This window comes from Artemia franciscana, chromosome 15, assembly GCF_032884065.1.
Source record: "Artemia franciscana chromosome 15, ASM3288406v1, whole genome shotgun sequence".
Lineage (NCBI taxonomy): Eukaryota > Metazoa > Arthropoda > Branchiopoda > Anostraca > Artemiidae > Artemia > Artemia franciscana.
The window spans coordinates 19,886,116-19,905,171 of NC_088877.1; the positions used below are offsets into that span (position 1 = coordinate 19,886,116).

Sequence of the window (19,056 nt, forward strand, 5' to 3'; positions counted from 1 at the left end):
ATAATTGTCCATGGGAAAAACAATCCGTATTCAGATCTATACCTCATTATTCTAATGATTGCCCTTGAGCTATGTTGATGTTGATTGCTAATCGAACATTCCCTGTGTCCCCGTCGTCATTTATATATCCCCCCTGTGCCCCCCGGCGTCCCCGTTGTAGTTGTGTCCCGGTCGTCATTTATATCCCAGTGTCCCAGTCTGTAATTTCTCTTTGAGTGTCCCGGTCGTAATTTATATTCCCTGTGTCCCGGTCGTCATTTGTGTCCCGGTCTGTAATTTGTCTTTGAGTATCCAGGTCGTCATTTATATTCCCTGTGTCCCGGTCGAAATTTGTGTCCCGGTTTGTAGTGTCATCTTATAATGACGTCATATACAAAGCCTTATATACTTATAATGACGTCATATGCAAACCCACAAACAAACAAACATGCATACATACAACTTATTTTTATATATATAGATATAGTTTCTTTTTTAGTTTTTCTTTTTTTAGTTTTGCAGCTTTTTTAGTTATTTTTAGCTTTTTTCTTTTTAGTTTTTTACCCTTTTTTTATAGGTTTTTTCTTTTTTTAGCTTTTTCGCGCCATATTAGTTACGCGCCATTGTAGTTGTGTCCCTGTGTCCCACCTGTGAATATAGATAGATATATATATATGTTTTAACTACATAAAAAAGGCGAATATACAACATTCTTCGCTGTCCCATTGTCTGTGCATATAAATAGATTATATATATATATAGACTGTCAGGTTTACCGACTCTTGGGTCGTCATTTATATTCCCTGTGTCCCGGTCGTCATTTGTGTCCCGGTCTATAATTTCGTCAGTCGACAAACAACTTCATGACGACATACAGCTCAATCCTTATAATGACGTCAGTCGACAAACATGACGTCAGTCAATTTCCCATGTTCAGAATCATTTTCCGCGGTGTCAGCCGTTAATCCCCAAGGTACGGATCTCTTTTCTGCCTTGTCGGCTGTTAATTTGACATTTGACAGAACTTGAGAGTTCAATTATGCGTCTAACACGGAAGAACTTACTTTCAAAGTTTACACCCGGATAATGTTATAACAAGAAAAGCTACTAGTGCTATAGAAAAATGCAGTTTTTCGTAAAAAAATTATTATATTTTAAAAATATATTATTTTAATTACAAAAAGTTTTCGATTCCATCAAAATCCGTTAATATGAGCTATTAAACACTCTTTACGATGTTCCAGTGCCAAGCTATCTGTAGAAAAGAAGAAAAACAAGAATGAAGATGGCATATATGCAGAATATTGTGGTTGCAACCGTTTTTGTTGATTTTCAAGCCAATATGTTCCCCTTGTTGCTTAGAGCAAGGGACGGTAAGTTTCCTTGAGTTTCCCATGAGTTTCGGACAAGGCTGTTCTAATAGTGTACTTTTTTTTATCTGATTCTAGTTTTTAGAGTTATACGCTATTTTCTTTTTACTATGGGGCGTGATCGTCTCTTACTAGGCTGCTAGCTACCGCTACAACCCTAATTACCAGCTACCGCTGCATCCTCGGAAATAATGCATTATTTTATTACATCATATATGGTTACAATCTACGATTATGATATCATTCATCAAGCTTGTACATAAACATGGAGTTTTTTATAAATTGATTCTATTTTAAAAATTATCTTCTTTTTAATTACGAAATGCACTAGAAGTACCAATTTCCTTGAAATGAGCCATTAAACAGCTCTCTATGATTTTCCAGTGTTATTGAGGAGGAAGAAAAAGTAGAAAAAAAATTCCGGAAATGCAGAGTGGTTTAGTTCAAGCCACTTTTCTTATTTTTCAAGGCAACATATTTTCCTTGTTGTTCAAGCCAAGGGACTGTAAGTTTCCTTAGGAATTTCGGACAAGGAGGTTCTAATAGTGTACTTTGTGTTTTGTTCCGACACTATTTTTAAGAGTTACTGGTTGTTGTATTTCTTAGTATGGGACGTGATTGTCCCATACTACTAGGTTGCTGGCTACCACTGCAACCCGAATTCTTTACTATGTTCTTGGTTGGTTCTTTACTATATTCTTGGTTTGTTCTTCACTATACCTATGATAACATAAACAAAACGAACTATAGCCCATAGTAACTGACGAATTAAAATAAATCATCATATACATGATGATGCAACAGACATAACTTCTGACAAGATAATGTAACACAAATACCTTTTGAAAAGCCGATTCCCTGAACCTCCTTCATCGCACTTGCAGCGGTAGCTGCAATCTAGTAAAAGATGAACACGGTCCATAGTAGCCAAAAATAACCCGAAACAACCTAACTATTAAAAAAGACAATATTAAAAATAAAAAGTAAAAATTTCTTGAAAGGTTCAAAAAATAAAAAATAGTTCTAAAGCTACTGTAATTACACTGAACCGAATAAAAGTGTTTTAGCTTTATAAGGAGGAACTCCCAGTATCACAAAATTAATAGTTGATCGCTGTTCCAAACCGTCCATTTTTATGTTCCACGAAAGCGGGAGACTGTCATAAATCCTTATAAGTAGCACTAGTAACTGTGTTCACTTAAATTAATGTTATGTGTACACTATTTAGAGACATAGTCGATGATATTTCTTGATCTTATACTTTTTCTGTTCCCACGATACTTACTTCTTTTATCTCGGTAACGTCCTTGGGCATTTATTACACTTGGGGGTTCAATGATATTTTTTTTTTTTAAATTTCTGACTCCTGGTACTACCCACAGTTCTCTACTTCTGACCACTTCCGATTGATGGAGCCTCTCATAACCAACGCCTAGCACCTTTGTAAATATGCTACTTTCTAAATGTATGTTGATGTGCTTTCCTAATGAGATTCTTCAGAAGGATTTCTCTCTCTAATGGAAGAATCAAAGCCCAAAATAGTACTTGTTTATATTTTTAGCGGCTTCTCATAGAAAAGACCCCTGACCTCCGCCACCAACAAAGGGTTGGACTTGCTTGTACCTACTCTGAATATTGAACATTCCAAGATATAAGAAGGGTCCACAAAACTTAAATCAACATGCAAATTTCAACACTCAAAACAAAATTTCAGTTTTTTTTTTCTTGCATCCCCATCTTGTTGAAACTTCAATTAGATAATCTAACATAATAACCTAAAACGTAACCTTTATTTTAAGCTATTATGGGATACTCTAAAAAAGCATCGTTAGGCAGCCAGGTAAGTTCAGAACTATTTTTACCTTTGATGTCGTCACCCCAGGCTTCACCTTTAAAAAATTTTTTTTTTTAAAATAAAGGGCCCTAATGTTCAAGAGGCCTCTCTTAAAAAATTGAGAATAAACCCAAAATTTAGTCTAAAGAGCAAGTGGTTGAGAAGGGGGAAGCCCCCTAATATACAAAATAATTTCTGTTCAACTAAAGTTAATGTCAATTATCCTATAGTGCTGAAGTAGGGAAGCGGGTCTCCTCACGAAATATTCGTGTTGTTTCTTCTGGTATTTTTGTCAGCCTTATAGAAACCCCAATTTCAAATTTCTTTTATTTATATTTTTCTTTTCAGCCTGTTTCCTTAAACTATTGCTTTCTTATTTGGAATAAGGAATTCTGTCTATTTTCACATTTTCTTCGGAAAATCTGAACATATTTTCTTGAGACTTTTCCCTATAGCACTAAAGAAGGGAAGCGGTTGACCTCATGAAAAATTCGTCTTGTTTTTTCTAGTATTTTCACTGGCCTTAAAAAGACCCTAATTTCAATTTTCTTTTCTTTGTATACTTAATCTATTGCTTGCTTATTTGCAATAAGGAGTTCTAGCCATTTTCGCGTTTTTGCTCAGAAAATGTGATTAACTGTTTGATTCAATTTTTAAGACTTGTTAAGATTTCATTAAATAATCAGATATCTGGTCTGTCTGATACCCCTTAAGACATCTGTTCAACATTTCGAGGTATTCATTTTGTACTTTCTCTATGGCAACTCAATTTTGCATGTAGGGGAATTTTCGGGAGGGGGAAGGGACGCCTAGCAACCTCGTTCATATGCATGGTTAATGTGGTTTCCTACCAAGATCCTTTAGATGGCCTTCTCATTCTAATGGAAAAATCAAGGCCAAAAACTCTACTTGCTTCATATTTTCAGTGGCTTTCCATAGAAAAGCCCTCTGACCACCACCACCGTCAAAAGGGCTAGACCTGCTTGTACCTAATCCCAATATTGACCATTCCAAGACATTAAGAGGGCCAACCAACAATTTCTGATCTAGGAACCACATAGATGAATCTGAACCTGATCTGACAAAAATTAACTTAGTACAAAGAAACTGTATATTTAAACAATATTACAATACAGTAATAAAATATCACAATCATGTACTATTTAGACTCTTCTTTAATTTTCTTTAGCAAAGGTGAACCTTCTGAGCCTTTAGGTTCCCAAAGAGCATTGCTTACAAAACGTTTTGCTGCCCCTTTATCCAAATGGGGAGCTTTTGGTTTATCTCGAAGTTCCTTCACTCTCTTAAAGCTTTCCTGTACTCTGTCAAAATCTTTTTTTACTTCATAAGTCTTGGGATCTACACCCTGTACTCGCAACAATCCCCAATACAGAGAAAGTAAAGTATAGACACTGGTAAGATCATGATCTGCTTTATCTAATGGAGATAAAGATGAGTAGCTTTCATCATTTAATTCCGTTAGCTTGGCTATACTTTGCTCCACATTTTTCAGTACTTCTGAGAATTTCGACATCTTAGCTGCAATTTCTGATGGCAGTGCCATAATTATACTAAAAATAAATCCTATGAATTACAAACGAAAATTAAACAGGGTTAAATCAAAAGGGATTAAGTTGAATGATTGAAATTTAACAGGACACGATTACTGAAAATTAATACAATTTTATCAAACAGTTCGTGGTAACGAACTGTAGTAAGGAGCGACCCGGCTCAATAGTAACTGAAACTCTAAACAATGGAATTTTGATACCAGTAGTAACATCAAAAGAATCGCATTTTAATGCTGATTTTAAATATATAAGTTTCATCAAGTTTAGTCTTATCCGTCAAAAGTTAGGAGCCTAAGAAAATTTGCCTTATTTTAGAAAATGGGGGGAAACCTCCCTAAAAGTCATACAATCTTAACGACAATCACACCATCAGATTCAGCGTATCAGAAAACCTTATTGTAGAAGTTTCAAGCTCCTATCTATAAAAATGTGGAATTTTGCATTGTTTGCCAAAAGACAGATCACCGATGCGTGTTTATTTGTTTTTTTCCAGGGGTGATCGTATCGACTCAGTGGTCCAAGAATATCGCATGAGGGCTAATTCTAGCGAAAAATTAAAAGTTCTAGTGTCCTTTAAGTGACCCAAAAAATTGGAGGGCACCTAGGCCCCCTCCCACGTTCATTTTCTCCCCGAAGTCACCGGATCAAAATTCTGAGATAGCCATTTTATTCACCATAGTCAAAAAACCTAATAAATATGTCTTTGGGGCCGACTTACTCCCCCACAGTCCCCGTGGGAGGGGCTGCAAGTTACAAACTTTGACTAGTGTTTACATATAGTAATGGTTATTGGGAAGTGTACCGACGCTTTCACAGTGATTTTTTTTGTTTTTTTTTTTGGGGGGGGGGGGAGAAGTTGAAGGGGGGTTAGGTGAAAGGATCTTTCCATTGAGGAATTCGGCATGGGGGAAGAGAATTTCTATGAAAGGGGCGCAGGATTTTCTAGCATTATTAAAACAAAATATGAAAAATAAATATGAAAAGAGTTTCAACTGAAAGTAAGGAGGAGCATTGAAACTTAAAACGAACAGAAATTATTGCGCATATGAGGGGTTCACCTCTTCGTAATACCTCGCTCTTTACGCTAAAGTATTTTTAGTAATTTAAACTATTTATTATACGGCCTTTGTGATTCAGGAGTCATTCTTAAGGAATCGGGACAAAATTTAAGCTTTAGTGTAAAGAGCGAGGTATTAACGAAAGGGTGGACCCCCTCATATACGTAATAAAAACATACGAATATAGAAGTTCGCTACGTAAGTCACTTCGTAAGTTACGTATATTTTTTACTAATGAAAACGTCCATAAAAAATTAAAAGTTCTAGTTGCCTTTTAAAGTAATCAAAAAATTGGAGGGCAACTAGGCCTCCTCCCCCGCTACTCTTTTCTCAAAATCTTCCGATTAAAACTATGAGAAAGCCATTTAGCCAAAATAAAATAATATGCAAATTTAGTTTTAATTATTTATGTGCGGAGAGTCAAAATCAAAAACATGCATTAATTCAAAAACGTTCAGAAATTAAATAAAAAAAACGAGTTTCTTTAACTGAAAGTAAGGAGCGACATTAAAACTTAAAACGAACAGAAATTATTTCGTATAGTAAAGGGGTTGTCCCCTCCTCAACATCTCGTTCTTTACGCTAAAGTTTTTTTGGGGGGGTTTTAAAAAGGTAGAGTTGTGACAAAGAGTCAAACTTTAGCGTACAGAGTCAGGTCTTGAGGAGGGGACAACCCCTTTACTATACGGAATAATTTCTGTTCGTTTTAAGTTTTAATGTCACTCCTTACTTTCAGTTAAAAAAACTTGTTTTTTATTTAATTAAATAAAAAATAAGTTTTTTTTTAAATGAAAGTAAGGAGCAAAGTTAAAACTTAAAACGAACAAAAATTACTCCGTATACGAAAGGGGTTTTTCCTCCTCAATGCCTCACTATTTACGCTAAAGTTTGACTCTTTCTCTTAACTCTACTTTTTAAACAGTAAAAAAACTTAACGTAAAGAGCGGGGTGTTGAGGAAAAACACCTTTCATATACGGATTAATTTCTGTTCGTTTTAAATTTTAACGTAGCTCCTTACTTTCATTTAAAAAAATTTGTTTTTTTGTTTAATTTCTGAACGTTTTGAATTAATGCATGTTTTGATCTTGGCTCTCCGCAGACAAATAATTAAAACAAATTTGCATATTTTTTTTTTTTTTTGGCTAAATGGCTTTCTCATAGTTTTAATCGGCAGATTTTGAGAAAAAAGGAGCGAGGGAGGAGGCCTGGTTGCCCTCAAAATTTTCGATTACTTAAAAAGGTAACTAGAACTTCTGAGTTAGTTGAAATTAGCGTAAAGAGTGAGGTATTACGAGGAGGTAAACCCCTCATATGCGTAATAATTTTTGTTCGTTTCAAGTTTTAATGCTGCTCCTTACTTTCAGTAGAAAAAACTTTTCCCATTTATTTTTTCATTGTTTTTCAAATAATGCGAGAATATCCTGCGCCCCCTTCATTGAAATTCTTTTCCCCCATGAGAAGTTCCTCCATGGAAATATCCTCCCACGTAACCCCCCTCCCCTCAACTCTCTCCCCCTAAACCAAAAAAAATCCCCCTGAAAACGTCTGTATACTTCCCAGTAACCATTACTATATGTAAACACAGGTCAAAGTTTGTAATTTGCAGCCCCTCCCACGGGGACTACGGGGGAGTAAGTCGTCCCCAAAGATATAGTTATTAGGTCTTTCGACTATGGTGAATAAAATGACTGTCTCAGAATTTTGATCCGGTGACTTTGGGGAAAAAATGAGCGTGGGAGGGGGGCTAGCTGCCCTCCAATTTTTTTGGTCGCTTAAAAAGGACAATATAACTTTTAATTTCTGTTAGAAGGAGCCCTCTCACGACATTCTAGGACCACTGAGTCGATACAATCACCCCTGGAAAAAAAATAAATAAACACGCATCCGTGATCTGTCTTCTGGCAAAAAATGCAAAATGCCACATTTTTATAGATAGGAGCTTGAAACTTCAACAATAAGGTTCTCTGATACGCTGAATCTGATGGTGTGATTTTCGTTAAGATTGTATGACCTTTAGGGTGTGTTTCCCCTATTTCATAAAATGAGGCAAATTTTCTCAGGCTCGTAACTTTTGATGAGTAATACTAATCTTGATGAGACTTATATATTTAAAATCAGCATTAAAATGCGGTTCTTTTGATGTAAATATCGTTATCAAAATTCCATGTTTTAAGAGTTTTAGTTACTATTGAGCTGGGTCGCTCCTTACTACAGTTCTTTACCACGAACTGTTTGATTTTACTCAGGTTTAATAACCAAATTTTTCCTTATACTAAGGGAGTATCATTAGTTTAGGCTTCAAAGAGGTTGCAAGACAATTTCAGTTTTAAAGGCTTCAATGACCAATTATTTCAGCAGCCAATAAAGAAAACAATAAAAAAAAAAAACCTCCAATAACTTTAAAATCAAATGATGTACCAAAATAAACTTCTCACCAGACTGGATATCTGAGAGAATTCGAGTAAAATAGGCCTAAAAATCCTCCTTTTATGCTCCAATTCAAGTGTCAATGTAGCCTACCAAAAGTTAAAAAAAATTAGCAAGGGATGTACAGCCGGTCAAAACGACCATTAACCCAGTTACAAGGGTCATACAAATGATGCACTGTTTTTACAACTTTTGCTATTAAAGTTGCGAAAAATTACCATAGACCTATGACAAAATACATCAACATAGAAACTTTTTTTGAAAAAAGCTTTATTTTCAAAATTTACTGTTCATACTCATGTGTGGTGGCTGTTAACACAATTTGAATATCTTCTTTTGCTGCAGCAGATTTTGGCTGCATGACCATACCTTTTGAGTGATTACAAATCATAACCTGAGCCATGTGTTAACTTTATTTTTCCACATTAAATCCTGAAATGCGTTTGGGAAGTTCTATTGGGAGGAGGGGGGGGAACTCATCTACAACTTTAAATAGTAAAGATATCCATATAAAAGAATGCAAATCCCTCAGGCAAGGTAGCTCATGTCGGGCTTTTTGCTGATTGTAGTAGTTTGTGGTGTTTAAATCACTTTAACAGTTTATTTTGAAGCATATGTTGTGCACGTGTTATCACATTACATTAAAATAAACACTGGTTGATGGTTTCATTTTTAATATTGCATCATCAGCAATAAGAGGACGAGGGTGTTAGACCATTAGCATTGGAGATGTGACAAGGAAAAAATCTACGAGTTAAGGCCATTTAAGCCTCTACAGATTCTATAATAAATTTTGGAGATAAATTTGGCAAATGGAGATAATTTGGTTTATTACTTATCAGATGGACCTCTGATAATCTCCACCAAGAAATATCTTTTATGGGGATGGGTCTCCTAGTTGGTTAGTTTATATATGATTTTTTTCATTTACACAAAAATTACCCATGAACCTAATTGGCTAGGAATATACAGGAGGTATGCTTTTACATCCTTAAAAGCAACTGTATTTGTAAGAGTTAGACTGTGGAAAGTAACTATGTTCAACTTATACTAAGAAACGAAATCTAGAGGATCGAGGCTTAGCATTTAATCTGAATATATTGTTATTGTTTTTTTTATTAGAGCTAGGTGTAAAAGTATTTGCAATGAATTCTGGGGCCATATCTATATCATTTATTGAAGCAGAAATAACACATAAATTATCAAACACTTTCTTGTCCATTGCAATATTAAGGGAGGGAGGATACGAGTCACATGACATGTTTTCATTCATTTTTGAATCATCAACAAAAATAGAGATATGGTCTTTATACGTAATTTTATCAAATTCAACCCCTCAAAAATTCTGGACATTAGACAAGAGGAGGAAGTTTGTTAACCCTGCATTAGTGACTTTCTCCTGGGAGATGGGTTGGCTCCAGTGAAGTGTTTTGGAAGGGGGACTGGCTGCTTTGGGGGAATGGCTGACTTTAATGTTCTTAGTGTGGAACTGTTTGTTTTTTGGATTGGGATTGTGTGTGCTGGTTTTGCTTCCAGGACAGCAAATTGGTATGGCATAGCTTTTTTGGATGCGATTAGAAGAGCTAAGGCTTGCTTTTGTATGTTGTGAATAATATTTTGTTGTTAAATGTGTGTGGGCGTTTGTAAGTTTTAGCAAATCAGCTGGTCTTGGGTACAGTTTAGTGCATTATAAAGATGGGCGTTCTTGTATTTACTGCACTATGGTGGAATTTGTGGAATCGCGTTGGATGGGCGGTTAAGTCTTTCACATATTTGGCATTGGTTAGGCTTAGGTTTGCACAATTTATGCAACTTCATTTTACCAAATAGAAATATATACACAGAGGTATCTATAGTTTCTGCAAGAGTGAATTGAAAAGATTTGCTTCACCTTTGATTATTAGTATTTCTGGTTTGCCCAATTAAAGGATCTTCACAACTAGGCGATTGGCTTTCCATTTTTTTCAGGCAGCCATTCCTTTAGCTTATGATTCAGGATTCTTAGTGGGATGTTACATATGACTTTGGTGAGACTCTGAGTCTCACCTACAGACAGATTTTTTGGGGCTTCTTTCAAATTTACGATTTCGTCTGCAATCTTTGAATTATAGATCGATGGCTATTAGCAAAGAGCCATCATGGTTGATATTGTTTGAGAAAAACTGATTTTATCATTCTAAGAATTAATATTTCTATAAAAGCAATTTTTAACTTCAAAAGGAGTTTCAGTTGATATTTAAATTTTAAACCTGTGCTGTGGTTAGGTGATGAAAGGGTTCTTGAATCTAGGAGAATGGATCAGATGTTTTTCTTTTTTTCTTGAGTTTCCTGAATTGATCTCTCGAAAGGATTGTGGTAAACATGCAGAGTAACAGCTGTCAAGAAGGAGAAATACTAAAACAAAAAGAGAGCATTTTTAGATTACTGATTTTATGCTCTTTCTTTGGCTCAGGCTGAATTTGTGACAATCTACCCCCTGGCTGTTCCAAATGTTGTCTCAAGATATATATAAAAGACTAAAATAAAAGAAAACACTAAACAATGAAATTTACACTTTATAATAATCAGATTATCATGATTCCTTCCACTATAATCCACATTTAAACTAATTTCAAATAATTTTTATTCAACATTCAACACAATCACTCGCACAAAAATGGATATCTTAAGTCTACTCAACATAACAGCTTTACAACCGAAAAATAAATGGAAACTACAACGGTGAAGTTCTAGTTAGGGGAGGGAAGATATTTTGAAGCATCTACCTCCACTTCTTCCCCCTTCAGGGAGCACTGGCCTTTGATGACCCTTAACAATTTTTATGCTACTGAAATGAACTATTTACTAAATTTAGAAGATACCCTTGTTGTGACTTAAAATTCTACTGCAAAACTCAAAATTAAGGTAAAACATTTTTTGACAGAATTCAGATGGGTTTGGACCTGTCATATGTGCAATCTTTGGAATTCTTGAAATAAGGAAAAGGTAGACAAAGTAGCTTGATAATACCTTCCCATGGCATATTTATAGCCTTGAATTCATTCCTGAATATTTCATTTTTCAACTGAACTGCTTTCCAAGCAGTTCCTTATATATGTCCTGTGCATGTTGATTGAAGAATACAACGAATGGAGGCAAAAGATGTACCTTGCCTTTGTGAATTTCGAAAAAGTCTTTGACTCAATACATCAAGAGTCGCTGTAGAAAATCCTCCAATACTACGGCATTCCAGATTAAACTGGTATCCCTGATCATTGCACTTTACGAAAACACAGAGTGCTGCGTTTGGACTCATGAAGGCAATACAAGGTATTTTAGTATCATTTCTGGGGTCAAACATGGATGTGTCCTCTCCCCCCTGCTTTTTGTCCTTGTTATCGATTATGTGCAATAAGATTGCACAAGGTTTGGGATCCAAATATGCGATAATAAACGACTAGCAGATCTTGATTTCAGCGATGACATCACCCTGATTGAGGTAAAAAAGGAAAGGCTCCAGGAGCTTCTCGATATCATACGAGAGAAAGCAAGTTTTTAGGGACAGAAGATTAGTTCAGACAAGACGAAAAGGCACGGCAACGAGCGACTCACCACTTGGCATGAAGTACAGGACAATTTAGTAGAGCAGGCAGTGGAATTCAGATGCCTCAGAAGTACAGTCGAACGAACTGTATCAAGTGAAAAGGAGGTACACTCTAGGATTGGACAAGCCAATGGAGCTTTTAATCGACTAAAACAAGTTTGGCGATCAAAAAAGTACTCCCTGAAACTGAGATTGAGGCTGTTCAACAGTACCGTCCTCTCTGCACTCCTCTTTAGCTGTGAATGCTGGAAACCGAATCAACAGCAAGAAAAGAGAATTGCCGCTTTTGAGAACAACTGACTTCACAGGATACTGAATATTAACTGGAGGGACCACATAACTAACCAGACAGTTCACTCTATCATGCATCAGCCCCTGGTAACCTACGTCATACGACAACGAAGATGGCGCTACTTGGGACACGTTATCCACATGGCGGAAGAAAGACTCTCCAGAACGGTACTTGAGTGGCAACCAGGGGGAACCTGAAGAAGAGGAAAGCCAAAAAATACACTTCGTTGTACATACCAGCAGGACCTGAAGTTTATCAATTCGACAGTCCAACCCCAATGGGGAGACGTGTGGGCAGCAGCACATATGAGGGATGATTGGCGGCTCTTTCTGGATGCCCCTGGCGGCACAGGAGGAACTAAGGTCTAAGTTAAGGTTTCCAAGATATCAAAAAGCTCCTAAACTAGAGGTTTTGAGGAGTGTATCCAGAGCCTTAGTTATCTTCTGAGAAGATATTTTATAGCATTTATCTCCACTTCTTCTCTGTCTAGAAGGCACTGACCTTTGATGACTTTTACTAATTTGTGTTACAGAAGTAAAACCTTCCCAAACAAATCTTCTGCTCAACTAAGACAAAAGAAAAAAGTAGGTAAATCATTTCTCAAATTTAGAAAAAACAACCTTTGACAGGGTTTAAAATGGTAAAACCCAAGTGTAGGTTTTTTTGGCTACCCTGGAAAGTAGGTGAGTTAGTTGAATGAACCTCTCAGGAATGTTAAGAGCCTAAATAATCTCCTGGGAAGACATTTGGAAATACCTACCTCATCTCCTTTTCCAATAGAGGACACTGACCTTTAAAAATAATTGTGTTCTGAAAGTGAAACCCTGCAAAATGAAGGTTCTGTTCGAATGCAGCACAAGAGCCACATATCTTTGCTTAATCCCAACTTATGAGGTTCTAAAGATATGTAAATTTATGCGTTGAATTTAAGAAAAAACCGTTGATATGGTTTAAAGTTCTACTGATATAACAGGAATTACATTTTCAAGAACTAAAAACCAATTAAAATGAGATAAAAACAGAAAATTGAGGTAAAATGATTTTTGTCAGAATTCAGATAGGTGAAAATCTGTTATCTATGCAATCTCTTATGGCTTAGAAATCAGAAAAGAGTAAACATGGTAGCTTGACAATACCTTCTCAGCACAAATTTTTAGACTTGGATCTATTATCTTAAATTGCAGCTTGGAGCAGTCTAAGGATTTTCCTTGTGAAGCTCAAGAGTTGATGATTAAAGGTGTTTTCATAGTCGTGTAGTGACCAAATGCAGTTGCAGGACCAGTAGCTTTTTGCCCCTGATTCTTGAGGAAAAGAATGAGTGCAGACACTGGTTAGGCTAGACTACTTAAAAAGTGTCAGTCAATGACATCTGATTCTTGAATTGACCTCTGGAAACAATAGAAACTGTTGGTAATTTTTGACAGTGGTTATGTTTGGAGTGGGGTACTTAACACCCCCCCCCCAATAATTTGGAGAAAAAATATTATATAGCCCATGCCCCCTGACTCTCTGGATGCAGACCAAAATGCTAGAGCTATGTCCCTGACTCTTGAGGAAAATATTTGAGTGCAGACTCTGGTTAGGGTAGACTATATAACAAGTTTCAGTCAATTACTTCTGATTCTTGAGTTGACCTCTGGGAACAATAGGAAATATTTTTGCATTACTAACTGAAATTCTTATTCACCAAACTCAACTAGTTTTCAAGATAGCAAGGAGCCACTAAACCTGAATTTTACCCTTAAAGTTGTGGTGAAATAGCAGAAATTACATTTTTCAAAGCAAAAGCCAATAAAAAAGAGATTAAAAAACGCAAATGAAGGTAGAACTTTTTTGTCAGAATTCAGACATGGAAGATCTGTCATGTATGCCAATAGAATAGAATATGAATAGGATATGATTTATTGGCTAAAATAGCACACACGCTAGCATAAGCATGTCAGAACAGTTACAATGATAAAATAGATGTTAAGGGATAAGCATAATTAAAAGTTAAATCAATTGTTAAAATGCAAAACAAAATAGGGAACAAAAGAGTTTTTGTACCTCATGGTCAACATTTGGGAATACAAGTCAAGTTGGGTATTTAGAGCTCTACAAGCATTAGGTCTTGCATTAGAAAGGATTGGGGGATTTGCTTTGAAGGTGGGAAGAAGACGTCAATGATAGTCAGAACTAAGGCACTTGTGATCAAAGTTCATGGTAAAGATGTGACATCATGATTCCAATGTAGTAAGTTTAAGTATAGCCAAACCTTCATCGTATGTAGTATAGGACGTCCCCAGTATAATTGTGTTGCGGAACAACACTACTGCTTTCGTAGTTTTTTTTTTTTTTTTTTTTTTTCACCGTGATCAGCGACCTGTAGCTCCGAAGTGGTAAGAGTTAAAAATTTGAGATTTTTCAGAGGGAAGGGAAACGTGAAACAGAGTAAAAAAGTTCCAGGGAAGTTCCTAAAATTTCTAACAGTTTTCCATATAAGAAAATAAAACCGTTTTTTTCTTAGAAACTCTGCGTTCGATGTTTGGCGTCAAGTTAAGACGACCCTAGCTTCGGAAATAAACTTGTTAGAAATACAGTTATGCTGAACTCATGTAGAACTTTCATCTGTCTCTTCGAGAACCGGAGCACAAAATTCCGTAGCTCTTACAGATTTGCCGGAAATAATTCCGGAAAAGTCCATCTCGTTCCGATTTTTTTTGGAATTTTCTCAAATTTTCGATTTTGATGTTTCTTATATTTTTATCGAGTAGTGCTATGAAAAGTATGCAAGAAGAAGTGAAGTGTTCTATATACCAAGTTGCTTCGTTCTCTAAGAAATAATTTCCGAAGTTTCGACGTTCTAGAGGTAACTTCTGTTCTGGACCAGCTAGAATTTTTTTCCAACGCGGTTCGACAGGTCTCGATCTCCTAACAACTGGAGCTTCCAATAGTTTCTCCGAAATAAAATTCCTTCTGTGGGTTTTTCTATTTGGAAGTTTTGTCATGCCCTCGGGGCAATTTAAATTTTTTGGTGAATTTGGTTTGTTTTATATTTTCCTAGTTTAGACCATCAAAAGTTAAGCAGAAAACTATAAGACGTTATTTCCGTATCTCTTTCAGATTTCCCGGAAATAATTCCCGAAATGTGCGTCTCGAAACATAATACTTCGAATTGGCGTCAAGTTAAGACGGCCCTAGATTCGGAAGTAAACGTTTTAGAGATAAAATAATTATGAACTCATATAGAACTTTTATTGATGTTTCTCGTGTATTTCTGGACCAGCTAAACATTTTACCAAACTCAGTTTAGTAGGAGCTCGAAATAAAACCATATCAAAGATGCTTCAAGATAACAATCGAAGCCGCATTAGAAAAATGTCCTCTGAAGGACATAATGGAGACTGTTGCTCCGCAACTGTGTCCCGTAGGGCACAGTTGCAAATGTTGCTCCGCAACTGTGCCCTAAGGAACAGGGCACAGTTGCTGCAACACTTCCCGTTGCACAGGCAACGGAGGTCTAGTTTATATTGTTCTTTTATGAATGCTTTCAATTTTAGAACATTGATCTTTGGTCAACCCAGGGTGCCAGACAGGACAAGCATATTCAAGACAGGGTCTTATATATGGACAATAAATTATTTTAAGGATCTGGATTGATATGGAGAATCATTTGAGAAGGGAGAAAGATTTAAGGAGAAAACTACCAGATTTAAATAAGTGAGAAGTGTGGGACTTCCATTAAGTTCGTCGTCCAACTGCACACCAAGCAGTTTAACCACATTTAAATTTGGTATGCAAAGATAATTATTGATAGGGGGTATATTTCTTTAAAAGGAGAATAGCATTAAACTGCTTTTGGGTATGCTTAGGTTCAGTTTAGCATTGTCAAGATTATTGTTTAAGTTGTTAATGAGCGAGTCAAGTTTAACGTCCAAAGTATTAGAGGTTTGACAAAGATTGTCAAATCATCTGCAAATTTGAAAGCGTTGTCAAAACTTGATAAAACATTGTTAAAAACAATTAAAAATGCTAAAGGACCTAATTTAGTCCCTTGAGGTGCTTCACAGGAAATCAAGGTAGAACCTAATAAATCTCCGTTAGGGAGGACTATACATTGCTCATGACCAGACAAAGAACTAGCTACCATACATAAAACAAAATCTCTGGCACCTAAAGCCCATGCATTATCAATAACTGTCAGATGACCTAAGTTGTCAAAGGCTTTGCTAATATCAGCAAAGACAGCCTCAACATAGGAACGATGTTTGAAAACAATGATAAGTATATAAATTAAGCAATGTGCAGTGCTATGATTCGGCCTAAAGCCAAATTGATGGAATATCTTTGGTATAGGTCTAGATTAGGGGATATTGAAAAGGGAAAATATTAAGAAAACAATTATTACATGATAATATGCAGAGTAACTGTAGCTAACACATTTTACATACAGCCCTGCTATACCTACATTACCCCTCTCCCTAATGTACAAATATATAGCCAATATAATGAACAAATATAAATGATATATTTCCAATGCATTCTGCCATCCATTAGATACTAGTGGTTGGCAATATTCTACATCAATATATCAAATCAAATATTGACATCAGAACGTAAATATTGACATAAAGAACAACATTTGGAAATTTCTGACTATTTTCAGCATTTTTAAAAATCTGTCCATGAACATCACGCAGAAAAGATCCATCATTCAAAATTGTATGGGCCATAAAAGACCCATAGGTTAAAATGGTATTTATTTACATGATGGTAAGACTGCTAACCTTATTGTGTTATAGTAAACTAAAGACTGGGAGCACTGATACAAGATGCTTGGGTATATAGATATGATTTTAGCCATATTAAAAATCTTCATGTGTCATCTAGTAGTGTCTAGGGTTAAGCCAAAGCTGAAATTTAGGAAGGGTAACTACCTTCCAAAAAGCTATCACATTTATAGACTCCTAGATAAAATTTGAGAGAAACTTTACAGGAACCATTTGATACAAAAATGAAGTCTGTAGTTTGAACCTGGACGGAATAATTTCAGTAAAATATTTTGTGAAGTAGCTGATGGTATCTTAAGAGAAAAAAAAGCTAAAAAACACGGTTAGGAATATTAGCGACAATGGTTAATGTTTAGTAGAAAGGAGGAGGGATTTGCACAAGAATTATTTAAGGGAAGATTTAAATAAAAATAAAATGAATATAAAAAGAGTGGAGAAAGCACTAAAATGTGAATTAAGGAGATCTGAAATGGATGCCTTGAATAAAATTACTGAGGATCTGGAAAATGCAATCAGATGGCACAATAATAATATATTGCGCTAGCATGTTGAAAATTGAGAAGAAAGAGTAAATCTGGATTTGTCCCAGTTAAAGATAGGAACATTCTACAATTAGGATAGAAAAGTGCTAAAGAGAGGTGGGCAGAACATTTTGAGAATGTACCAAAGCATGCCCAAGTTACAGTAAAAGATACAGAATAGAAAAAAAAAATTGTGACCCTTTGGAAGTGAAGGAAGCTTAATTTTGTGAGGAAGAATTAGTGACAATGGGCAACTAAAACGATTAAAATATAATAAAACCCCAGGTTCAGATAACGTGGCAAATGAGTCATCAATTTAGATAAACCTTAATTAAACGCCTCAGTAAGAAAGGTGATAAGAGGGAGTGTGGTAATTATACAGGCATTAACTTGGTTTCTATGTGAAGAAATATACCTACTATGATGATACCTTTTTAAACTCAGAAATGGTGTAGATAAAATTTTAAGAGAAGAACAGTGTGGTTTTAGGATGTGCTAATAAAATGTTTATTTTTAGATTAACATAAGTAAGAAGTTACCTGTCCATTAAACCGACTTAGTCCTCAGCTTTATAGATTATGGGCAAACATTTAATTCAGCTGATGAAAAAGCTTAAGTGAGGGTCCTTTTCTTTTATAGTGTACCAGTTATGTATACGAAAGTGATTAGTGGTATGTATAACAAAAAGACTGCTATAGTTATGGCAGGAAATTATGTTAGTATCTTTTTTCAAATTAAATCAGGACTTAAACACAGTTGTCATATATATATATATATATATCTATATATATAAAAATAAGTTGTCTGTCTGTGGATGTGTGGATGGATGTGTGGATGGATGTGTCAGGTGACGTCACCTGAAAAAACTGGATTAGGTGACGTCAAAACTGAAAAAACTAAAAAAAGGCAAAAACTACAAAAAAAACTAAAAACTAATAAAAAAAATAAAAAAGCTAAAAAACTAAAAAAACTATAAAGGTAAAAACCAATAAAAAACTAAAAAAAAAACTGAAAAAACTAAAAAAAGGCAAAAACTACAAAAAAAAACTAAAAACTAATAAAAAAAGTAAAAAAGCTAAAAAACTAAAAAAACTAAAAAAACTAAAAAAAGGTAAAAAACTAAAAAAAATAAAAAATAAAAAAAAACTAAAAAAAAGGAAAAAACTGAAAAATAAGCTAAAATAAAGGTAAAAACCAATAAAAAACTAAAAAAAAAAAGGAAAAAACTAATAAATGACGACACTCAAAGAGAAAGCGACCAGGACAAAAAACTAAAAAAAAAGGCAAAAACTACAAAAAAACTAAAAACTAATAAAAAAAATAAAAAAGCTAAAAAACTAAAAAAACTAAAAAAAGGTAAAAAACTAAAAAAACTAAAAACTAAAAAAAAAACTAAAAAAGGTAAAAACTAAAAGAACTAAAAAAGAAAAAAATAAATGACGACACTCAAAGAGAAAGCGACCAGGACAAAAGGAATGTTCGATTAGCAATCAACAAAGCACCGGGACACAGGGAGTATAAATGACGACCAGGACACAAGTAAAAAAAAAAATTAACAAAACTAAAAAGAAGGTAAAAACTACAAAAAAACTAAAAAGAAAAAAAAACTAAAAACTAATAAAAAAACTAAAAAATCTAAAAATCTAAATAA

The 19,056-nt window shown here is 35.0% G+C and overlaps 1 protein-coding gene across 1 annotated transcript in view; it reads right to left on the minus strand.

The window, feature by feature from the left end:
• Nucleotides 1-4,280: 4,280 nt before the first annotated feature.
• LOC136036154 (nuclear nucleic acid-binding protein C1D-like) overlaps nucleotides 4,281-19,056 on the minus strand; it is a 22,528-nt gene continuing 7,752 nt past the window's right edge. The window contains exon 2 of the mRNA XM_065718204.1: nucleotides 4,281-4,754. Coding sequence (XP_065574276.1) covers nucleotides 4,343-4,754 — 412 coding nt within the window. The 3' untranslated portion in view covers nucleotides 4,281-4,342. The remainder of the gene's footprint in view (nucleotides 4,755-19,056) is intronic.